General features: G+C 36.5%; 1 protein-coding gene and 1 long non-coding RNA gene across 5 annotated transcripts in view; one reads left to right on the forward strand and one right to left on the reverse strand.

The window, feature by feature from the left end:
- The window catches only part of LOC143305472 (uncharacterized), a 217,725-nt gene that overhangs the window by 185,267 nt on the left and 6,177 nt on the right, over positions 1-26,281 (reverse strand). The window contains exon 1 of one of the 3 annotated variants that reach the window (XR_013062437.1): positions 1,148-1,393. The exons of 1 other annotated variant lie outside the window; for it this stretch is intronic. This is a non-coding gene — a long non-coding RNA (uncharacterized LOC143305472). Of the gene's footprint in view, positions 1-304; positions 615-1,147; positions 1,394-26,281 lie in introns of those variants that run through there. One more of the 3 variants, XR_013062435.1, reaches the window with a different exon arrangement.
- Positions 1-26,281, forward strand: part of dpr1 (defective proboscis extension response 1) — a 221,829-nt gene that overhangs the window by 50,988 nt on the left and 144,560 nt on the right. For both annotated transcript variants that reach the window (XM_076689284.1, XM_076689285.1), the window contains exon 2: positions 6,474-6,637. In XM_076689284.1, coding sequence (XP_076545399.1) covers positions 6,474-6,637 — 164 coding nt within the window. The remainder of the gene's footprint in view (positions 1-6,473; positions 6,638-26,281) is intronic.

Consider the following 26,281-nt stretch of genomic DNA (forward strand, 5'->3'; position numbering starts at 1 on the left):
TAAAAAAATGAAATTACCGTGTGATAAAACTTTCAATAGCTTTCAATGTGTTAAACGAAATAATGGCCCTAAGAAACTATCTACCCGAAAATGGATTAAATATTTATCAGTAACGATGATTTTATTCGCCCTTCCAAAAACCATGGGTCGACCCATGGACCACCATTAGGGTCATAAATTGTGACAGAAGCGGGAATCCCAAGAGCGGTACCGCGTCAAAGCCAGAAACTTGGTCGCGTTGTTCTATTATGCAACGGAAAAGCTGGAGACAACAGCTGCGTGCGACATCGGGAATAGAATTTACCATCTTTCGTCGGTGACTTCTTTCGAGGTGAACCACGCGACACTCGCTGAAATATCGATGAGGACGCGAGCGAGCACGAAATCGCTGCTCATCCAGTTACGTTCCTTCACGTGACTCTCCACGACTCCTCTTTCCGACTGATCGAACGAACGTTTTGTAAACATTTTACGAGACGATTTATCGCGAATGGAATGTTTGAACAGAGACACGCAACGGAACAGTCGGATACGGATGTTGGAAATTTATTAACCGTGCCAGGGAACTCAAAGCTGGTTGAACGTAAACAAGATTGCGTATTGCGTCCAAGTATCGCAACGTTTACAGCGGAAACTAATAAAACCCTGCGAGCTTTTGTCCTTCCCAAAATCTGAAGCGTGTAATTTTTCGGAAAATTTTCATCTCTCCTGGAATTAACAGAGTATTCAAATGGAATCTCCGTTTCTTTGAACTTTGAAATATGTACACAGCTAATTCTTGGAATTTTATTTTGAGGACAGAGATTCTACTGTTGAAAATGGTTAAATATGAACAATTTTTGTTTGATCATAGTGTCAGTCATCTACGTATTAACCCTCGGATGGCGGACCATGGAGAGAGTCCGCTGTTTAAGGATTAAGCACTGACTGACTCTAAATGAATTGTAACTAAAATATCAGTATATTCATAACAAAAAAAAATCATTAAACGTGGATAATAAATGGTTGAAAAGAATTTTTTTTTTTCTATCTCGTACACAGTTTTGATTGCACATCGTTATTAACCGGATCGTCGTCGGTCAGCTATTCCTGTAGCGAGAATCGCAGGTTGTACTGAAAATCTAATTAACCGGTTGCAATTACTGACCCCCCTATGTAATTAAAGCTGATTCTCATAACCACTCGACGTCACAGCGAAATACACTTTTTGATGAATTTCCGAGACTGGTGCGCGACCGCTTCCTTTGCAGAAATTTTCATGTTTAATTGCATATGAAAATCCGTGTCCTGAATGATCAACCATTAAAGCCGAGCTTTAATCTCGTTCATTCTTTCCTCTTTTTTTCTTTTTCAATTCAACACGAAACACAATTATCGATGCATTATTGCTCGAAATCCCCTTCGTTACTACTGTTTTGTTGCGATCCGGCGATGATTAAATTGAAAAAGAAACGAAGGAACAGATTAAATTTAATCTCCGTGTCATGTAAAATAATAAATATCGCGTGATTGAATTATTTGTTTGCCCGATCGTTTCTTTAATCGAACGAGAAACGGCGAGCGATAAATTTTACGTTCAAGAGTTATAATATTTTACGAACAGAGTACATTCCGGATAAAAGCATAAATGATATTTCATTTCTGCTGCTACGTTTCAGACTTATTGCCAGTCGAGGTAATATTATTGATTCTGCTATATCAGTGTATAACTGTAACTTATCTTGACATCTGAATTTTTCAACATTAATTTGAAGAATGTTCTTACAAATTGTAAACGCTTACTATGCATTTTTTTTTGCCACAATATCCGAGGGAGTGAGTAGAGTACCGATTATTTTTCTCGGCGGGAAGTCACTTTTTACTTAGTGTCGTAAATCCCGAAAATTGCGCGAGGAAATTCGGTGTATAAACCACTCCGGGCCACAGTCATCGATTGAATTCATGATTCACGAGTACGGTGACCAAAGGGAGCAGCTTGTCTTACCGGATGTCACGTTCACGGAAATTCGAAGGTTGCCGTGAAATTTTCGAAGGACGAGCCCCGGCATCGGTCGGACATCGTAGCAGAGAAATTCGCAAACTTCGGCCATTTGCGGAATCCTTTTCCACGCGAATATGAAGGACCTCGATCCCGAAGACATCTGCGACGTCCAAAGATTTATCGATGGAACGCTCGATCGAATAAACCATGCATGGAATAAAATTCAATCGGCTGATTTTTATTTCTAACTTGTTTAACAATTACGTTTCAATTACCGCTCCATTTGCTTCATAAATTACCAATAATAGATAATTATTAATCAACAATTAGCGAAAACAAATTATTATTACATACATTTCTACTGAAAATTGATACAAATAGTGGTACGTATTGTATTTTAACAGAGGATAATATATTGAAATCAATTCTGTTTTGACATAAAACAAACATGAAAATAATTGTTGAAATATTGACTGTTTTATACTTTCGAATATCCAGTGTATTGTTAAAATTTGTACCATCTTTTCTAAATTCTACACAGTATAATAAATTACTTAAAATTGATTGATTTTTATGAAAGCATGAACACTTAGGTGGAGTTTTTATTCCTGGCAGAGATTCACTTCACTTTCGCGTCAACCTGGTAAATCGATGACTCGGTTTATAACGCGGAATAACTGATATCATGAAAGTTCCTCCGCGGAAAAATAAACGTCCGATTTTCGAGGAAAAAGGGCTATCGTTATCGTGCCTTGCCATATTATTAATCACGAAACAGTACGTTTGAATTATGACAACGAAATGCTCGAGGCACTGTTCGGACATGTAACGATTTTTGCTCGTTGCAATCGACAACCCGGTTATTTAGTGTGTTCCCTATCTATTGATCACTAGCAACGAAACGACCGCAGTGACAAAGTTCGAGTTCGACGTCATGAAACACTGGTAATGTCACTAAAATCACTGTGTTTTATTACGTTTAACACGATCGTTCACGAAAATGATACATTTCAGTTTGGTAGCATTCAAAATATTTATATAAAATATTTTGAAAATGATTTCAATATTTTTGCCAAAGTTTATGCCTCAAAATGTTCAAATTTAGAAATTTATTACTTTTCAAGATGGCCTAAATTCTCAAATTTACAACTTCTCAAGTGATTCACTCTTCAATTTTTAGTTTTTATTTTCAACTGCAGTCGATACGAAAATAAATTCTAGAAATAAGTTTCAAGTTATTCAAACATTCATATTTATCATATGTTGCATTCTTGATACCAGTTTCAGCTTCTCCGAGCAGAAATGTCACGATTTACACAACACAGGGAATTCTCTGGCATCGATAGTTTTGCGCCAAATAGAATGATAAAATCGAATCGGGCCATATCCGTTGAATGGTAACGCGAAAAAAGGGGGACCGTTTGCACAGAATTAACATACGAATTCCGGCGAAACTAATAAAAATTCCATCATCGTCGGAAACCAGGCTGGAATCTGCATAATTCGATCACGCCAAGGCTTAACAGAATTCCATGGGTACCCGATAAAACAACATTCGAAACTGAATATCCTTTCGTGAAATGACCCAGGGACCAGTTAAACTCTCTCTGCATACACGTATCACAACTCACGAGTTTCAGAACATTACACGTAACAAGTGAAGTGGAATCTATTAGATATTTGAATAAAAGAAATGTTATATTATCTCCTATCCGAGGACGGACCATGGAGAGAGACAAAATTTTAATATAATTTCAAATATTTTGACAATTTCTACTATCATATAAAAATATTAGGTGTTGAAATACTAGTTAATAACTCCACGATTTTTCTCTGGATAAAATTTCGTTGGTTCCGTAAGACTTTCCAGCAGTACTATATCTACGTACTGTAAATGGTAGCAGCTTTAGGAGGCAATATTACAAAGATCACAAGCGAGATAGCCTTCGCGTCAGACGTCCGATAAGTCGTTTTACGACGACTGTAAAAAGCTGGCGATATATCTCCTTTCAGCGTGTCACGGGACGGAAGTCACCCCTTTTTCCTCGACAAAAGCCTCGCTGCAACCTGAATTCGGACCAAAGGGATCCTTTCCACTTTTGTCCGAAATGATCTGTTAACTTTCGTTCCTGTTTGGATTTAATATCCGTCAGACAATTATCTGTGGCTTGTTTTCTACAGCCATGTTCATTAAATAACCCGCGATTTATCGTTCTCGATTTCTTTTTTTCATTTTTCGGACCATTTAGATAGCTTTATGTTTCATGCTGAATCGATCAAATATAAAGGACATTTTTTGCATAGCAGTTGTAAATGAAGAGTACGAAATTTCTTAAGCTATTCTCTTTTTAAATGTTAAAGAAGTTGTTATTAATAATTAGAAGCAGTTGATAAGTGAGTTGATTCTGTGAAAGCCGAATGCATAAAATCGATCAATCTTTATGGATGACATTTATGAACGGTCTTTAGCAAAAAAATTCGAGCTATTCCCTAGATCCACTCTCTTCGGTTAATTAGCAGAAATCCTTCCGTCCATCCGTAGATCGTAAGAATCTCCGAATTTCCTTGAGACCACTTAGGAAACGAGTAGCAATATTCGCGGAAGCTGAAAGCTCGGCCACTCGGGAAAATAGAATATTAGTCTTTGAAGAAGAAACTGGTCGAGCCGTGTTAGGCGAACGCAATCTGCAAATATTGCGCCTCTTCCTTCAGTTTCTGTTAAAATTCTCGGATTAATAAACGAAACGAGATCCAGGAAAGCGGAGAGGATGGTGAACTGCATCTTCTGACATTTTCTCTCCGCTTCCTCGCGATAGCACTGTGTTTTCGATTCGAATTGGCTGCAACGAACGAATTCAGAAGGCTGTGAAAAAGTCAACAGCCTTGGTTCAGAGATTGCCAGGATTATTGTCGTAGAAACAAGGAAGAATGGAATTTAATTTTCTTATGAAATTGTTAAATCTCGTCTTGATTGCTTGAAATTGTTTTTTACGAAATCTATCTGCTGTTGAATTGATCAAAAGTCAATTAAACACGTACTAGAATTTCATAGAAGATTAATAGAAAAATGAGAAAGAAAAAAATAATAGAAGATTCAAAAGTGGAATGGAACATGGTATTAAATTAAGGCCTCTCATTTAGATTATGAATCCGTAGATTTTATATTAAATCAGTGCTTCTAACGAAACTACCATTAAATCGAATATCTTTCATTTAAATCGTGCATCTGGAGCTTATCACTTAAAATTTATATTTCATAATTGCTTTGATATTTCTAACGAACTGGATTTAAAATTTAATGAAATCGATGAAATATTTGATGCTATAATACTAATTATGTAGGTCACTTATTCTTCTTTAATCATTTTTAAATAAGTTCGTAAACTAAATTTCTAGAGAAATAAAAATAAAATTGAAATTTCAGACTTTGTTTTTAAATGATTCAAATTCTACCTTATCTATTTCGACATAAATCTGCTAGTATTACTTAAGAGTTTCGTTCATCAAAAGCGATTCACCGATTCACAGGAAGTTACTCTCGGCTTCACTATCGAACGTGAGCACTAAAAGCTTAACCTAATCTGTCGGTGACGATTTCGGGTCATGGTTAGCCAGGAACCCATATGGTTATCTGCTTCAAACGGCGACAATCAATAACGAAGAATACATTGACAGCTGTCACTGGGAATCCGCTATTTCTCTTGATAACGTTAACAATGGCCAATAGAAATCACAATGCAACGCGGTGATGATTCCTTGTCGATGCGACCTCATAATAGTCAGCATCGTAAAAGACTATTGTAAACCGACGAACAATGGATTCTCAGGTGTTAATGTTATCGATGACATTGGTCATTCGCTTCTGAAAGGAATTGTTACATTGTGATTTACCGACGCGTGAGATCAATGCATGCATGAAGCATTAATTATTATCCAAATCATTGTTCTTCCAAACAAAGTTATCAGACTATTCCATATGGTGTTGATGAAACTTTGCAGATTTGTAGAACAATTAAAATATTCTGTAATCTATTTTTCGTATTTTTTTTATATACAGATACTCAAATTTAAGGGAGAAAATTGTTCTCTGAAAAATTAACAACCCCAGACTATCTCGAAAGCCATTAAAACATACAGTGGAGTGTGTAACGAACAAATGTTATCAGAACGCTACAATGAAGCACAGAGTTTTACGAGTTTTTACTCAAAAACGAAGGTATAATTAGCAGACAATAATAATCATCACCAGGTGCTAAAAGAGTTGAACATAGGAATCAGAGTTAATTAATTCGTTAATTAATCAGATCTGAATAATGAAACTCTGTGCGTCACATTATATTTACATTTTACAGAACGAAAAGAGAAAATCATTTTATTCACCGTACGTTTATTTTCATTGTTCTACTTGTAATTGGTTTTTCAGTACCCTCCAGCTAATTAATTCTACATCAGAGTAATTGAACATTTCTCAATCACTTTTCGCTGTTTTTAGGAACTTTTGTTCGGGATCAAAAGCTGTTGGGAGGAAATGTGTTCGGCAATCAGAACGTCACTAACGCGCCAACGTTCGAGATGAACGTCCCTCGAAACGTGACCACAGCAGTGGGTCAGACTGCTTTTCTTCATTGCAGAGTACATCAGCTGGGTGATAAAGAGGTAAGTGGATTTATCTATTAGACGTGAAATTCGTCTAAGAGGGGGAAGTAATAAAAAAAGATGCCTCTGTTACTTAGCGGAGCAAGATGTATGTATATCCCTTCGAGGGTAATAATTTTCAATTATCTTTTATAATCATAATATTGTTAAGCGTAAGATATATCTACACGAATTAATTTAATAATTAACTATCTTTTTATTATTATTATTTTAAACAAAGATTTCCTTACACTATAAAAATCCAGGCTATTAAGTTTAGTTTTTAAGATCAATATTTTCCTATCTTTCGTGTTGAAATTTTCCAATTCAGCGAACGCGAATTTTCGAAAAATTCGAATTATATTCGCGAAGAGATCAATAACAACGATGAAATTTTATTTCGCACATCTTGCTCGCGTTATGCATTGGAAATAATATTTCGTCACGATAATAGATGTTTGACTGAGAGTTAAAATCGCCCATAAATCGCACGTCCAAATGATTGCCGAGCGGAATTAAACAGAAATCAGGATTTCCCGAACATCTAACACGTAAAGTCTACAATAAATGTCACAGTTTTGTAAACATCAGATTGCTCGACCGTGTACCGAGCCTGACAAATGTTCAGCATAACGGCGACTGCATATATTTATATATTAATCGACTTACTGTTGATACAAATTAATGATACACGCGCAAATACCTCAGCCGTTCGACCGAAATGCAGGTTGCATTAATATCGGGGATTTCGATTCTGTAATCGGATTGTCGCGAATTTTCCTGACGCTCATTAATACGGGTCAGGTTAACCAAAATATCAGCATATCAGAATGGAAAGGAACAGCATTTAGGAATAGTTTCTCAATGAAATTTTATAGAAAGCGAAGCTCTCGTGTACATTGGAAATAAGTATAAAAACGCTGCAAAGATAAAATGTTGCCAAGAAAATGCGCTGGAATTACATGAACGAACTATCAACGTTTAATTCCGTACAAAATTACTCTTTCCTCGCGAATAACACAGTATTCCATTAAACGAAAAGTCAAATACAAACACAGCCCCGGAAACGTCCATTTAACTTTCAACCGTTTTAATAAAAGAAGAATGTGAAAATTAGAGAGGCATCAAGGTTTTCCTTAGCTGTGAAGCGTTGTAAAAATTAAGGAAATACGATTACAGAATGCAAGCTGGGGTTTAAAGGGAGATATAATGTCGTTAGTTGCAGAGGAAAGTCGCTCGACAGATATTTCCTAATTTCATTTCACCTAGCTCGAGAAATGCTACCCGTCTCTGGTTACTGTTGAGAAATTCAACTTAATCGGGTTGCGTAGAATGGAATGGCTGTTGTAAAAATAACAAGCGGTCATTTGCGGTCGCGCGAGGAAATCAGGGATCCCTCCTTTTTACGCTTTCGCGGCGAAAAAATTTCAAGTTTTCGAGCTTTCCAACCGCGGTAACAAGCAGAGTATCATTTCATCCCTTCTAATTAGGTCACAGTTTGTCGATGAATGACCCTTTCCTTTTAAACCCATTCACGTTCACCGAATGAGGCAATTAGAAGACCCTTGGAACGGACGAAAAAGACCGCTGGAATAACACCGATCGATTTTATCTTTAAATTTAGGAAACCCTCCAGCGATCCAGCTTTTCATCAAATAAACCAAACTACTTCCACGGATATTCAAACTATTTTGCATATTAAAAACAAATTATAAAAATGTTTTGCGAAAAAATTAAAGGTTTCAAAATTTTTTCGTTCCAATAACCTCTATAAGCATCTGTATAAACGTGGAAATAAAAAATTTTAAATATTTCAGAATTTTTATCAAAATTGATTATATAATATATTAATTAATATACTTCAGTTTTGCAATTTCATTTGATTTCATTATTAACTGATATACTCGCCTTATTGGTTTCCAACTGAAGCTGTTTTATTGCAGCAAGTGTTTCCTAGATTGAACCTTCGGCAACGATCAAAGCGGTTTACGCGAGTTTAATTCAGCTTCGGTAATGAGTTAAACAACAGCGAGTTTCCAAACGAATTTTTATCGCGTATTCAAAGCAAAATAAACCATTCGCTTTGAGACGAGTTCTTCGAGCACCGATCTTATTACTATTAACCCCTTTTTCTGCCTAGGGTATCTTCTGGCTATCAAAGAGAACGTGAAAAATCGTTTTTCTATTAAACTCGCTCCCGTTTCGTTTCCTTGCTTAATGAAAACACGCACCCACCCCTCGGTCCTTTCTATTTATTATTCGGAATAATTATCAGGGTAATTTCTGACGGAGATTGTAAAACTACTTTTGTAATAAATTTTCGAATTTCCATGTTATTTTCAATTCTGACGTTAATGAACACTTGCTACTAATTAAAGAAATAATTAGATAATATTTTAATCACATTTGCAAATTTTCTTATTAAAAAAAAAAGAGTTATAATTTCAAGTTCTTCACCTTCCTTAATCATACGATACCATTTATCTCACGTAAGCCTGTACACGTGTATACATTCTTATAAGATTAAACTACCCTCCCGGAACTATAGTTATGGACACTGAACTAGAGGAAACTGGAAACTTATTTGTACAGGGTAGTACACTTGAAATCCTCCTCCTAAACCTGCGCTATTGATCATAACTTTGAAATTACCATGTTAAACATCGCTTTATTCCATATTTTCCAATATTCCAAGCAGTACCGTTTATGAGTCTACGAAGAAAGTAGCAAAGAAATTTTAACCTAACTGAAGAAAATATTCTAAGTACAAAAAAGAATTTTTATGTATGTACAGTACCGAGTATTTTATCCCAGGAAAAATAGTGCTGCCTTGGATTTCCGGTTCTCCCCATATACAGCGTGTTGATGGGGTGGCAGCTGAAGTGATTGCAAATAACTTCCTCCTTCACCAAAGTGCTCGTTAAGGCTTAGTTTTTCAATTATTAATAACAAAACATCAACCGATCAGAGGGCGCATGTTCAGCGGCGAGTGTTGGCTACGAGAACCTTGCTCGACCGTGGTCGCGAACAAACTAATCAGCAGTGCGTCGGATCGTAGCCGACACTCCTAAGCCTGCGCACTATTCGCGCTCTGATTGGTTAGTGTTTTTCACTAATAATTTAAAAACTAAACCTTACCGAGCATTTTGATAAAAGAAAAAGTTGTTCAGAATCATCCCAGCTACCACCCCCTCAAAAGATGTCCACCGTTTCTAAATAATAAAGGGTTTAGTACAGAGTTGTGTACTAAATTTTATATCATTTAATAACTAAAAATTGTATTATTTTATTCTAAGATACTTTTAATATTAATATCGTCAAAATGGAAAATTTGAGAGTTCCTCATTCCCCTATATCGTCATTTCTCCTAGGTAAGTTTACTTTCCTCAATTCTACACAGTACGAGTAAGTGTATCCCGAGTAAATCTCGTGATAACGCGAAATAAATAAAGTCAATTAGGTTGTACTGGAAGGTATATCGTTGCACGCATTGTCGGTAACGAGGTTAATCACGCACGACGGCCTGTCTGACGCTGTTTGGAATGTTCCGGAATTTCGACATAGTGTGTTTACTCCGGCATATTATGTCGGTGGTTTAGTCCCAGCCAGAATCGAAACATTAACTATGTTTGCACGCGCCACGCCACCGACTTCTCTCTGGCTTACGCGGCTTATATACGATGCCCATCCGTAAAATAGGACAAAGCATTTGCATTGCTAATCTCCTGCATGACGTTGCGTTCGTTGACCCGAAACGAAATTCCACCATGAAAACTCGTTTATTCGTTTCATTCGGGCCCCAGTAAACTTGCTCTTTGCTGCTCGATCCTTTGGCCGAGTTCAATACCGACCTTTATCACCCTACCAGCAGTCCTGTTTCGAAATTCACCAAGTACCAGTAATCCTTGAACAACAGGATACTTATAGGAGGTGCCGGAAGTGGGTACTGTATTAAGTGATGTAGTAAATAGTGAAAACAGGCAGTCTGATATGATTTTAAATGCAGAATATAAATGGAATATAATGATAATCACTGTCTACGGATTAGAGAAACACGAAAATTCTCTAATCCGATTAAGAATAGATAAAAATAAACAAATATTTTCAAATAAATTTATTTTCATTCAATATAATTATCTCAATATTTAATTAATTAATTAATAATTAATCGTTCAATGATTGGAATAATAATAATAAAATTCTAATGAATAAACGAAATTCTACCGTAGAAACGAAAGATGTTATTTCTCAATTTAATATCGCAAACAAGCGCCAATGTTAAGTTGCTAAATTTATTAAGCGATGCGTAAAATAAACCTTCCAATATCGTACTCCACCATACGTCTCTTCAAACAGGGTTATTCAGATTTTATGAAAACACCCGACTATCCGCTGCCGAATATTAAATATAGATGAATGAGAAAATACAAATTGTTTGTTCAGAAACAAAGGGATACTTGTAAATATGCTGGGAAACAGGGATGCTCCTTTTCAGAACAATGTATCATACTTTTGTTTTATTTTGTATTTTGTTAACAGAATTTGTTTCCATTAATCGTGGCGGAATGTTAAATAACTTTCGGATAATAGTTTAATGAAGCTGCTTTTTCCATAAATAGATAATAACAATTTTCCGAGTTTGCACTGCTTTGAAAGCACAGAGGCTGTACAAAAACAGAAGTTCACCGAGCGAGACACAAACAGAGATGAACACACGCACGCACAATTTGTTTTGGAAACAAATGATAGCTGTAAATAGTTTCCCATCTCCTCTGATGATCACGGTCGACGCAACTCGGTCATGTTCCTGGTCAATTTTCGGTAACAAATTATTCGAGCTCGCGGCAGCTTGTTAACGCGAGCATAACGTCAATAACACGGCGCACATTTATCGGTGTCGTTAAATTAAAATGTGCTTATTTAAATCGGTCGTTTGCCGGGCCACCGCAGACAAATCACGTTGAATTTCGAATCGGTTGAAACTGGAAGCGAAACGCGACACGCTGAACGTTTAATGCACCCTAAGAATAATTATCACGCCCGATTACGAGCTACCACCAAATATTTTTCCCACGAAACAAAATAGAGAAAGGATGCATCAAAAAAAGACATGATTTTGGTTAAAATTAATAGAGAATATTGATTGATAATAATACAAAATATCAGAGCAAAATGCCTTATTGGTTATAGAAAATTAACATCAGAATATTAAAGAAGAAGGTTGAAACGTTTTATCGAAAAAATTTCATCAGCCACGTTTGAATCCGTCAAATTAATTGAATATTTCGTATCCCCTACCAATCAAGAGTAATCTGAATTCGATCGCGCATCACGACAAGACTATGCCTGGTGAATAAATTAAATCTGGATATGGAAAGGTCCCCGACAGAGCCGTTGTATTTAATCCGAACAATTGCTTTCCCGACGGGAAAGCTAGCATTTTCCTCGACGTCTGGCAGTTTTTTTCAATTTCGTGTTTCCTACCCCCTTTTCCCTCCGTTTCTTTTTTCCCCTCTGCTGTATTTATTCGTCTCGCACCCTTTTTATGGCGCAGCGATTGGACGGGCAAAACGAACCGATAAAATTGCAAAATAATTTCAAACGGTTACCGGAGTTCGATTGTTTTTTCCATTCTGTTCGTTAAGATCGCGACTTTACATTACACGCTTCCAGTGGATATTCGTGGGGCGTTAATTAAGTATTTTCGCGGTTAATTTACTGTTGTTACGGATTTAATCAATCGGAAAGGAAGTTTTAGAATAGAATGGTGAATATTGATATCATGTTTGCTATTATAAAAAAGGAAGATTGATAAAAATTGAATAAATTATTTTATAATTACACCAGTGCATAGAGAATTAGTCTAAATATTTTTTAATGTTTCACCAGCAATTATATTCCTTGAACAATAAATTAATTTTTTTTCTGTTAACGTGATGGAATAATTCATTTCCACATGATAAATCCATGAAAATCGTTCTCGTGTCACGAGATTTTTCTGAAAAATCGCACGACCCGACGAGTTTTTTTCGTGTAGAAAGCAAACACAAGTAAAACGTGTTTCGTGATTATTCGGCCACGCTGTGCGAAAAATTCCCGCAAAATGACAGGGATAAAGTCATGGAAAGAGCCACTCGCAAACAACGAGACTAACGAATAACCAGGAAACGTGTATTAATAAAATTGTCACCACTAGCGATCCATTCAGTCAAACACAGATCCTCGTAAGTTGAACAAAACATTTCATACGAATTTTTATTCCGATAAAAATATCGGTGTTTCAAAACATTTCAACTACCGAATCCAAAAAGATTCAACAAACTCCAGTTACCCTTTGACGAGGGTGTAACGGTGTCTGTTGGATCCACTGGTGGACAGAATTTTGGCAAGCTCCGAATTCGCTCGGGGAACCGACAAAAACTAATTTCTGTCTGTCCCTGTAGAAGTTTATGACACTTTAGTCTCCCATTGGACCGAAAAAGAAGGCTGAACATTGTCTACCTCTGCCAGATAGTCTAAAGGTCTCTTTGACGGAAAAATACAAACGGAAAACGTAGATTTTGTCAACGGAAGCTAACAGGATATGTCAACAGGGATCTTTTTTGGCGATGACATTGCGGTAGAATATTTCTGTCGCGGTATGGACTCGAAAAAGTACGGATAATTCCGGTGTCGAGAGAAGTGTAAATGGATGTCCATTTCGACAGACGACGAAGTAGATAGAATTTCGGAACAATTTACTAATAATATTTTCTCTGGAAGAAGCGTAAAATGTTTCAAAATTTTAACCTTCTGATCATTTATTTCATAATAGAAGGAATTGTTGATTTTATAAAATTTTCCCGAAAGACGAAATTTAAATTTAAACGCAACCAAACCACAAATGTGATCAATGAAAATTATAGAAAATATAAATTTTGCGAAAAGAAATTAAGAGTACCAACTTATTGAAACGCTTATTCCTCGCTACGATAGAGAAACACACGTCTGGAAGGATCACGTGCTTGTCATTGTTGACCAACGAAATGATATCCGCATCGTTTATCGTACAATAAGAAATACATGTCTAGTGTAACAAGGTCTCCCGTGGCGAGCAATAATCGCGACAAACCCGAGGCTGAAGACAAGAATAATTCATCGCTAGAGTAACGAGCCCAGCTGCCGCATTGCTGATACGTTTCTCGCGTCTCTCCGCTCTTCTATTTCCACGCAGCCAGCACGTTGGGGTTGCATGCACATCCAGGTGTGCCGAGATGTATGTGGGTCAGGTTAACAATGCATAGAAGGGAGACGAGAGGGTTTCGTGCCCTCGCGCAACTAAAGACGCCCGTTTTTTTAAATATTGCCACCGTATGCGGCGACCCCGAGTTTTCCTGGACGACCAGTGTACACCTTCGTGTAACCTTCCAATCTTTCTTATTTTTTCCAACGATTACCTTGATTCTTGAGAAAATTTATAAATTCAGAAATTGTAAAAATTATAATTTCATTTGGATATAAATGGTGCCCCAGATGAAGGACAGGTGAAATTAAATATGGTGACCATTTGCTAATTAAGTTAATGAAATAAAGGACTTTCTACTTGGAAGAGTTATTCTGAAATAATAGAATTAAAAAGTTGAACCCAACAGCAAGATGAATTGTAAATAAAAATGAATTAGAACAACATTTAATTATATAATATTGCTCATAATACTACAAAATTCTGCCTCAATTCAATTAGATTATTAATTAACAAGATTGGGACAAAACCTTGCTCTAACAAACCACGAAATTCGATTAATAAATTATTCGATGGAATTGTATCTTATGTTACCTTTGTTTTATTTAATTTATAATTAAACTCGTTCTATACCTCTTTGTACACCGTACAAATATTTGGTTCTTAACTTGAATTCTCGAACTATCAAAACACGTTGTGTAACAATACCTACAGAAGAATAATTTTGCAATTTCAACCTTTGAAAACCCCCCATTGACGATAGAGTAAAGGGAGTTGAGCTCAGTTCCGGTGAAAAGGATTTATTTCACCCACAATAACTAAGGTACAATCAAGTGATTGTATTGTAATTCAATAGATTCAAAACTCTCTACCCTTTTGAATGTGAAATTAATGAAAATATAATATTTACATAAGCCGATTTTCCGGTAAAAAGCGGGATTTCATTTTCATCCCCGAAGCTACACGAACGAGTATGTCGATCGGATATGTCGAAAACATAGGAAGGAAATCAATGCTGGCCTTTACAATAAAATATTAATCGTTCACTTTCCTACAATGAAAGAACGATAATTATATGGCTGTCGATTTCGAATCGAAACAATAGGAAAACAATTAAACTTGTGACTTTGCGAACGTTTCTCGTTCGCAAACGTTCGTTTCGTTTTATGGAGGGTCGAAAATTAATTCCTATGGGTATCGTAATCAAAATTTCATAATGAATCACGCGAAATTATCATATTCAATAATGTGATGGCTATGATTCACGTTACTTGTATTTTGCCTCATAGACCAACAGAAAATTTGTTATTTATAAATTATAAGTTAATTTGTCTCGTGTGTCTTCGAAACAAAATTCTGCTTACATGCAACCTCTAGAAATCCAAGGAGGAACGAACGCGAATCGTTTTGCTTCTTCGGAATATATATCACCGGAAACAAACAAGAGAGAAGTAAAGAGCATAGGACATCGTTTTGGCTGGATTCTTCGATCGTCGTGGACTATTTTTCGAGACTGCGGGGTCCCTTGTTAAAACTTATTTTTGCATTTTATTGCGAACCGTCTGTGTCGAATTCGTCGGTTCAGATTCCTGGGGAATACGGGATTTTCGAAAAGTTCGGACGCAACGCGAATAAATTAGAGGGTGGGATTTGCAGGCAACCCTTTTCTCGGAACGATCGAGTGTGGATGCAACGAATGGCTCCGGTTTAAAAAAGAGACCTCCATTCGATGCACATGGGAAGAAAGTCCTCCGGTAATGTCAGATTCAAAGGAAATTCATTTTCGTCAGATTCCTCTTGATGAAATTCAAATAGAACGAAAACTTCTGAACGCTGATTATCCTCCGCTATTACTGAGAACTTTATTTCAGCATGATTGAAAGAGACCAGAATTATGAAACCTCGGAGTTTTGATGCTCCAAGGTAGATCAACATAGAAATATCCTTTGAACATGCAGTTAATGTTTTTGAACGTTACAAGAGTGAAACATAGTTCAAAACAGAATACAAATGTTTGCGAAACAAACATTTGGCTTGATACAAAAAGCTGGAGCGTACAAACAAATAAATATTTCCACGAAAATGTGTTCACCCCTGTTTGTATTAAAAACATACGTTTTCCATATGTGATAGAAACTAAACAACTCGAGGGCATTTAATGAAACCTTCGAAACGATTATTGACATATTTGTTGATAAAGGCATCAATTTTTTTATTCTCATAAAGATTTTAACTATATCCGAAATCGAAGTTGTTCAATGTCAGGGATGCGAACGGGGTTAACGTGATCCTATCGGATAAACTCGTCCCCAGGAAAGGCTGATCGTCCTTAATTGTCCCGTCGACAATCGATGTGTCTCGTTCCACGATCGAACAAAGAGGCGAACGAACCTCGTTTTCTTGCTTCCCTCGATCCCGTTTAAACTCCCCTGTTGCGATTCAACTTTCTCTAATTTGATCATTCCCAAGATACTGTCGTTTTGTCGTGAAAAACGGCGTGAATCGGATAACTTTCCCGCAAACAGATTCCCGGCTTGCCACAGAGAAAACTGTCCAGGAACGAAGTTATTCTATCCTCGTGAAGCGATGAAACCATGACAGTCGGTCTGATGCACTTTCAACCCTGAGAAACAGGGACTTCAAAGAAGAAAATTTGTATAAGTTCCTCGAAAGGATTTCTTCGGAGCCGTTCCTACTCATTGTTATCCATAGAAAGACCGATTCTAACGCTTTCTAACCCTCGATTCCTTCTCCATCTCCCAAATTATAATTATTCGAATGAAATCGCAAGATAATCAACGCGATAACCAACACTCTGAATCATCTGCGCTCCCTGTTTGTCGAGCAACTACTATCACATATCGTGCATAATTCGCGTTGAAACGAGTCGATGGTGCCGAAGGAGAAGTCGTAAATATATTAGAGAGAAGTGCAATTAGCAAACGACGCGTGCACGACAAGATGAATGCATGTTCCTTGGCAATCTAACACCGCAATCGTACGTCAGCTACAATGAATATATCGTTCGTTGGACCGAGGACGAAATCCTTCTCACTTGACCGTATAAACTGGTGACAATGGTTGGAATCAAAATTATGGATCGTTGATCGATATGCAATTGTGACAGCTAGTTAATCACAAACTATCGTCGTGCTGATTTAACTGTAACGATTCGTCTCTCCGCTTAGATTAACAACTAATACTTTCTGAATCGAAAGATTACCTTTCATGTACGTAGAAAGGATCAACTACGCAGGAATCTCCTTTCTGATCTTTTTAAAAAATGGTTTAAAGAGCTTTGTACCTTTGAACACGGTATTTAATAAAAGCTTTCGCGAGATCGACGAATTTTCATTGAAGGTACAAAGAGTCGCGGCACAGCCTTTTATAATACGATTGTGTAAATGACAGTGAATAGTACCGGGTGAAAATTATACGGCTCTTTGTTAATATCTCACAGCGAGGTTAATACCTTTTGTTCCGATCATTTTTACATACCGAATAAAATTACATAGATAAATGAAATAACGCAAATGTTCTACCGGATCGATACCGTATCTCGGTGCTGTTATCAGATTCGTTCGCGTCGCATGATATCTCTATTTTTTTATATTTCCACGATTCATAAATAGGAAGAATAATCCTCTTGCGGATAATCGAGCCGTTCATCTACGGACATTAAAGTTAATCGATATTCCATGCAGTCAGAAAGGTACAATAAATAAGGATATTTCCTGTAAAAGCTAATCTACACGAGACGATTGTGCCTCTAATTTAAAATGGGGTTAAATATTAATTATCCTTTTATCTAGAGATAGAATGTTACGATAGTCGTCCTTTTGGGAAATGAACAATATGTGAATATGTAATTTACAAATTTACAAAAGTGTGTTAATAAAATTTGGAGTTAGAAATATTATATTATTTTTTATATATTTTTAGATGGATATCTAAATATTTTTTTCTAAAAAAAATCTGAAAAATTACAAATCGTACGAAACACCCTGCGACTAATTTGAACGATCGTGCACTGATTCGAATAAATGAATTTTCGGTCGTTCGATGGAAAACACCATAAACTTGCAACCGTCTCTATGTAGCATTAGTTACGAGGAAAGACATAAAGCAATAGTTTTGATGGAATACGATATATGAGTGTAGAAACCGCGTTTCGAACCTTGAACGCGTTACCAATGAGATTTCCTGCCGAGATTTCCGTCGGTCACGCGGAAACGTGCTCAGCTGTGTTGTACAAAGATTAATGACTTTCCAGAGTGTAGCGTGTCATAAATTATATATATATATATATATACAATCCTTTTTTTTTCGTTCGACATTGATCACAGACGTGCAAATACACGGGGACCAGAAACCTTTTGGCCGCCACTGAAAAATACGGACGAATCAATATCGTTCCCTTCGGATTTTTACCTACAGCTTTCTGATATTAATCTAACTGGTTCGAATTCGAAGAAAAATGTTGCCTGGATACCGGAAGTGGCCGCCACATTTTTCGATCCATCCTCGCGATTTCTGTGCACCGCGAACGCGGATATTTCAAGTTTGACTTTCTGTTGAAATTTCATTCCACTGGAATTGCTTCGAAAACATTTATTTTTTCGATTTTACGATGATATTGAATTAGAACGGGAGTAAATTTTTATTTTAATATCGATGAGTCCAAAATTCAACCGTGAAAGGTTTGTAATTTGTAAAACTGGAACTCAGAAATTTGATTGCAAGATAGTACTTTAAAATTATTAGAAATAATTAGGGAAATGGACTGCTGCTATTCAAATTTTATTTAATTTAATATAACGATAATCCAACTTATTACATTTATGTTAAAAACTGAGCTACGTGGTATTTCGTTTTACAAACTGTTTGAAATGCAAATGAAAGTAACGTTGATCAGTATTCTGAATTTAATTGTGCAATTACATAACGTATTAAAATACCAATGAAAGCTTGTGCTTATACGCTTTTTAAAATGAAAATTTCATGCACGTTCATGTTTTAATGGTACAACGATCATTAATTATTATACTGCCGTGTATGTATGAGATTATCGTCGAATTTTATTATTCCACAAAGTTCTTCAAAATTAAAATAAAATCACATACGGTTTTTAATCTAATAATATTGTTGGGATAATAAAATACTTGAGTATTTTAAGTAGTTACTAGCGATCTGATTAAACAGTTTTATAAAATAATTTTAAATATAATTTTCAGATCAGACTACTCTGTATAATATGAAATTTTCGTTTTAATTAAAAGTTCATCGTTTCAAGTTAAGTAAAGATTGATCTGTTGATGAAATGCCTTCGTTAAAACTGATTCAATAATTAAAGCGGCATTAATTTGATGAGGCAAAATGACTGATATCAAAACAATCGCATATTTACGGTTTCATAAATTGACACGATATGATTTTAAATTTGCAATGATACACTCCACGGAAATTCTCTCAAATATTATCATTTCATTACGGTTCCTGGAAAAACCAATAATAAGAATAGTCAAATGGAAATTGATTACTGCAGCTCGAACTGTTAATTCTTTCTAAATAACAATTTTTTTAATAAAGGCATAGTCACAGGTGCCAAAAAGGCAGAATTCGAATGAAACTAAAAAGGAAACATTCATGAATGGAATGCCAATGAAAGGCCTTGTAATATTGATAGAGGGAATCAGGTTTAAGCTGTGACGGGACAAAGCGCGAAATAAAGTACAAGTCGAGAACAGCGAGCAAACGTTACAAAGAGTTAAAAGACGTGTTGCATTTTTACGAACCGAATAACTGCTTCTGTCAACTGTACAAAAACTTTTGTACAACGCTTGAAACGCTATCGATTGGTGGCCGATAACGCTAAGGTAAACGTGATTTCACGCTGAACGAAATCGTATGGAGTTTCCTAGTTTGTTGAAACCAGTTTATTTACACATTCATGACTTCCTAACGAAAGTTAGCGTGAATTTTTCCAGTCTGATCGAGTGTTCAAAAGCAAACGTGTACAAGATTTTTAAAAAACCACCGGAAGAACCTCAAAAATTGAAGCTACCTTACTGAAGTATCAAACAAGATAAAAAAAAATGTATTTCTAACAAGGGAAAATTTTATTCCTTTTCGTTATTAGTACACTTAAGTAACTCGTGTAACTTGACGAAATTTTCTTAAATCAACAGGCAGGGAATGAAGACTAATTGAAATTAAATACTTCATCAATTACCGACCCGAAGAGTTGAGTAAATGAAACTTTGGGTACATCTTTGTTATTGAACTTCACGAGTGGCAATTAAAAGACAACGGGACGGGGGTCGGTCAGAAGGGCGGGTAATAAAAGCACAGTGGGCTTCTAATGAGCCCGGGACAAATAATCGGTTCGCAGAGCTGACATATCAGAGCGTGTTGTCAGACCTATCGAATGAACGATCGAACAACTAGACTTGGCACGTTTGCGTGCACGCAATGTAGCAAACATCGGATCAAAGCTATTGCTACCGTTAGGGGATGCTTCGGGTCTCTCTATCTACTCGTCGTTGCTTCATCCTGCCAAAACGTGTGTATCCAACAGCAGGCCGGCCAATTGCGTTACACGCTGCGAAAGCTATCGTTGCAAACGTTCAAAGTCGTCTTTACGTTCTGTTACGTGACTCGGACACCGTCGATAACGGGATATCCAGGAATTCGCTAGCAATCCGGAAGCCATTTCCATGTACTAACTACCGTGATTGCCCGGAACGCCTCTGTATAAAGACGTTCAGTGAAGATCGATTGTCTGGATTCCGTCGTGCTATTAGAATCTCTGTAGAGGCACCCTGTTCGCTTTCTCATTGGGCCGATAATCGATTAACGTAACACTCGTGTGCATATCCGATCGTTCGACGGGAAAAAATAGATTATTGGGTAATAAAACAAGCCATGAATTCAGGGGAAAATCGACGTTTCAGATATGAGAATTTAAAGGATGAATTTTGCATATTTTATTCTGTACCTGAATGTACAAAAGGATACAGACAAACGGCATAATATCGTAAATTTATAGGAAAGCCAATATTCAGAAAAATAAAATAATTTTCTGTGAAATTTTGGTGCTAAAAATCAATTACCATCAAAATTCATATGATTCAATAATTTTAATTAATTCACAATATTGTATCAGCCTGTAATATTATTGCCATGTACACCTTTGGTAAAGGAATAAACGAAATAGTGATAATAATCCGTACAAAAGAATTTCATTTATTCTATAATAACACAAAAACAATTAGTATCCAGACTGTGAACGATAAATTAAAATCTGAACCATATAAGACTTATTCGTTAATAAAATGAGAACATGAAGTTTACGAGTATAATGAAACATCGAGTATGTTCGGAAGAGAAGAACCGCAATTAAAAAGAAACTTTGCCAGTACCTTCGTCAACAAATCTAAAGCACCACTTGAAGTGGGTTGTAACTGTCTTTACCATCTTCTACACGACGGGTCTTAATAAACTCTCAGAAGCGAGGTTCATAGGTTTCCTGCTGCAGTAACTTTTTATGTTCGCATGTTAGTTTCTTTGAAAGCAATGAAAGTTTCTTCGTCGTCAAACGTAGTCTAGGAAAGTTGAAACCATAAGGCTGGATGTAACGAATCCGCGTGTCTGTATACTGAAAATCGAACCGAGATTTCCCGGGAAACGTAACGCTTCTTTAACCTTCGCAGAATCAAAGTCATTAGCGTAAGTTTCGTAGAAGGAAACGGAAATTGAGGAAATTATTGCGGATCGATAATGAGTGGGCGAGGAGTCGAACGACCATACGATAGGGAAGAAGATTAACCATTGATATGAACGAACTGTTTGACTGTAACAAGTTTGAACAACTGCAACGAAAGAGTGATATCTGCTTCGACAGTAATGAGTTTAGTGCAGAAGTTTCCAAGTCGTCGTCGTTCATTTCCGTCTTGCTTCAAGTCGAACTTTTTGACCTCCATTTCTATCGAAGATACTTACGGATCGCAATTGAAACGTCGCGGATAAACTTTCGATGCGTAAACTTGTTTATTCCTTTTGATTGTTTGCCATTTAAAATTCTATTTCGTGGAGAATACCGAGTTCACGAAAAATTGATAATCCTCTAAATGACTCTTCGAATATATAGATATTCATGAATTTATTAAATTTGTAACATATAAAAAGTTTTCGTCTTCCCATAAATAATGTATTACAAATTTCCCTTATGTCTGACCAATGTTAATTCATTCTACTTATTCTACTGATCTTATCCCTTCCCTACGTTAAATACTTCTAACTGAAATATTATTTTGCAAAATTCTTGTTATTCGAGATGAAATAAATATTCTTTTCTACATATGTATCAAAATGGTGTCTAATTAAAAAATAATGACAAAAGAAACCTCTAATCATAGTACGAAAATCAGATACGTCAACGTGAATCCCGTTGAAAGTTCGCCAGAATCTCCAATAAACGTCCAACGAGAAGAAATCAAATTTTATGAACCCGGAGAAAATCAGTCGAACAGAAGTGTCGCTGACAATGGAGCGAGAAAGTTGGTCGACAACTCCCTGGCAAGAATTAATCATCGCAGTTACTATCGATATCTCTGCTCGATATCTGTCGTCGCGAAAGCCTTCAGAAAAGGAACGTCCGATCGGTTGATCCAAAATCCTTCGGCCGTGAGAGGCGACCAAACTTCCAGCAAGAAAGTTCGATTTATCGCGCTAATTGAAAGCCGAGTCTTAATTTAACTTGACCAACAGTTTCGACGGATATCCGGCGGACCTTTGTCCGCCAAGATCGAGAGCTTTCTTCGAGTGGATGGATCAAGCAGAGCAGGACACCGGATGGAAACATAACATAAAGCTACGTTCACACTGCTATAATAACATTTTACAAATGGAATTACTTGGTATTCTCTAGAAATTAACCTCATTTTTTAAATGAAACCATAGGTCAATTATTCAGACTAATTTTTACAAAATAGTATCAGAATATAATATTTAAAAAATTAACGATTTGGAAAATATTATTTAATTTTTTCATGAAATATCCTAGGTTAATTATTGTCCCAGTGACAATTTACTATAGCAGTATGAACCTGGTATAACAGTTCCATCGAAAGGCTAGAATATCGGGTTCTACGAACGGTCCAATAGGAACAGTCGCCGGAAGCTCGTGTAACACAGCAAATTGTGCTCAGCTGGCCGCAAGGATTTCCCTTCGAGCTGCCGGCTTTATCGCGTGCTCGCAGCGAGTCAATTCCGGAAGAACGTGAATACCGGTTCATCCCGCTTTCGGTTCCTCGATAATTTCGACGGTGCACAGCTTTGACGGTGACGACAATTTGCGGGGCTTCGGTTAACTAGATTGTTGCATTTCGTAAAATTTGCTGCCACGATAAACGATACAGAACGCTCGTTCGGGGACCAGGAATATTGTCTAACGCGCATGAGGCTTGCAGGGTGTTACGAGTTTACAAGGAAACTTTAGTACGATGTAATTAGTATCAATTATTGAACTTCTCAGACAATATTGTTTAGAATGTAATACTGATACGTAAAGTTATAGAGCACATGCAACATTTTGCTGCAGCCACAAACATCTTCTAATTTTTTTCTAACGCCAGCCCACTTTTCCTTATAATGAAAAATACTATCCACCCTGAGGAGTTGAAAGTCCTCATTTTATAGAATATCTTAGAAATGATTTGTCGAAGAAGAATTTCTTGAATTTGAAATGGTGATATTATTCAAATTCAGCAAATAAGACATTGTTATATAATTTTATAGAAATTCTTATCGGGTTAATATTGAATAGGATCGCCTTTAGCGACGTTGATAAGTCTTCCTGAAATGACTGCGATAATTCTTGACTGAGACGAGGATTCCGTTCCTGAATCCTCAGCTTTGAAGATCAACCACAGCATTTAATCCAAGGAATACATCTTCTAAGGAGTTTTATCGTACAGGGGCAGGTATGCTTACAGAAGAAGTTAAATGTTGCTCGAGCCACTCATTACCGTACGAAACTTTTGTATTTCGATTGGTACAGCGCTTATCGAATGCCATAGAAACTGGGAAACTTCGCAAAATGTTCATAAATATTCAGTAACAGAGGTAATCCGGTACGATACCATTATATCGAAGTGGGTCGTTCCCTTACGCAGGTAATATTTGAAGGTAAATAAATTTTCCTAATGGATTTTAAAGTTCCAGCTGAAAGTGTATAACAAATGCCTGGTTCAGTTATGGAACAACACTGTACAATATACAATGGTAATTTTCATTTGAAGAAATGTTATGATACTTTGGAAATATAATAATGAAAGGGTGTCAGAGCCAAAAATAATTATAATTATTTATGGTATGATATTTTCACAAGCAATTTAAATTTTCATCATCACTTGCTACTCTACAAAATTAATGCAATTTTCTTTAAATCTTTCTTAAATTGCAAACATTCAAAGAGATATTACAAGAATAAATCCTCTCAACAGAGGAACACGATCAAAACCAGACAGAACTTCTATCGACAAAACCAAACGGCAGAATATAATTTAAGATGAGTTAACAGATATCTCCTACACGATCATTAAACTCCGAACTTCGGCGAATATAAAAATTCCGAAAGTTTGGTAATTTATGAGAGAAGTATCGTGCCCACAACCCTCCTTCCGCTAGTAAAATAGTATTTGAGACGATGAAAGCCATCGTTTTCAAAAATTGTCATCAATTATTCCTGTTCAGTTTACCAGTTCTTTAGTTTTTTGTAAAAATTTATAAAAACAGTTGAGCTGTTTTTTTTTTGCAATTAAAATGTAACCTCGAGTTCGTGCTTGGTTGATGATAATAATTATTCGAATGCTAAGGCAAAACCTTGGTGCATCGTTCACGAGACGGTCCTAGGACAAAGTTATCGTCACCAACACAAACATACTTGCCACTATGACGCGATGAGTCGACGATAATCGTTATCGTCGAAGTTAAGCGTTCCGCATTTAGATCAAGTCGAGAAAGGACGACGTCCAATCGGTCGCGTTCGAGTTAATGGAAGCTTCCCCTTCAACTACAAATTATACGACTTAATCGAGCGAGCGGAAGGAATTATTTATTTTATACGTAAAACAAAAGAACAAGTAAAATAATCAAAAATTAAAAATTGTTCATTGACTGATTTTTTGATTTAGCTATTTTTCATTAAGAATATTAATGAAACGTTCATGTATTTATTTTTATGAAACTTCAAACTTTAAATTGATATATCATAAGTGCCATTTGGTAATAATTTTATGCGATGAAATTTTCCTTCTTGGAAAATCTTTTTAGACTAACTTCCGGACTACCTACAGTGCCCTAATTTTCCATTGTTTGAACATTTAATGTTTTTGACGTACCCACAGAAAATGGAGCATATGCAAATGATTAGAAACGAGGCAATTTAAATGTGCAACCAAGCCATCCAGAGACCAAAAATGTACTCTCGTTTTGCGTTACTTTTACCGACCTCTAATTAACAAAAAGTGTCTGAACGCCTCGAGCAAAGGAGTTTCTATTCGAATTTACTTTCGCATAGCTTTCGGAAGCTTCTTCCTTTCTTTTTATATTCCAAAGGGTAACCAACACCGGTAAAAAGGAAAATATTTCTTATCTCATATTGGATAAAAAATTTCTCATTACATACGATTCTAATTTCCAGCAAAGGCGAAAAATATTTATTTCCCTATCTCTGCAAAGAAGCACAGAATCCTCTCAACCCTTCAATCTATTCAAATAAATGTCCAAATGAAAAAATATTGACCACTTGTATTCTGATATTCTGAAGCTACACGCGCTTACACACTCACGAAAACCCGCTATAACTGACATCGGGAAAAAAAAAAAAGGATCGTTGAGGGAATTTCGAGGATCAACGAGTCGTACCTGGACAGTCCAGAGACTTTGTGTCGTTCGCGAAGCGACGATCGAAATTTTCGGACGGCTTAATCGAATGAACGGGACGTTTCCCGCAGTACAGCAATCAGCAATCCGATTTTCACGGCATTTGTCGGCTGCAGCGTTCGCAGGAGCAATTTTCCGCGGCGCAAAACCAGCTCCTCGTCGAAAGTAAAAGAGAGAAAGGGAATACAGGAACGAACTGAGTCCGCATGGTCACGTTTTACGGTCACGGGCCATGGTAATTGTTTTTTTATTGACCGTCGAATCTTTCGCCAAATCGACTACTGGCATGTCGCCCCATATAAAAGCCAACGAAATCGACTGACTGACTGACTGACCCATCGACCGACCACCTCGTTTCATCGACACCTAACCAGTGTTACGTTAATTTCGTTGATTTTCAATTAAATGTTAAAACCTGCCCCCTTTGACACTTCTACTTTTATGTTCTATCGTTTAGAAACGCGTCGTTCCTTTTGTAGTTTTTGTAAAACAGAGTG

The sequence above is a fragment of the Osmia lignaria genome, chromosome 7 (assembly GCF_051020975.1).
Source record: "Osmia lignaria lignaria isolate PbOS001 chromosome 7, iyOsmLign1, whole genome shotgun sequence".
Lineage (NCBI taxonomy): Eukaryota > Metazoa > Arthropoda > Insecta > Hymenoptera > Megachilidae > Osmia > Osmia lignaria.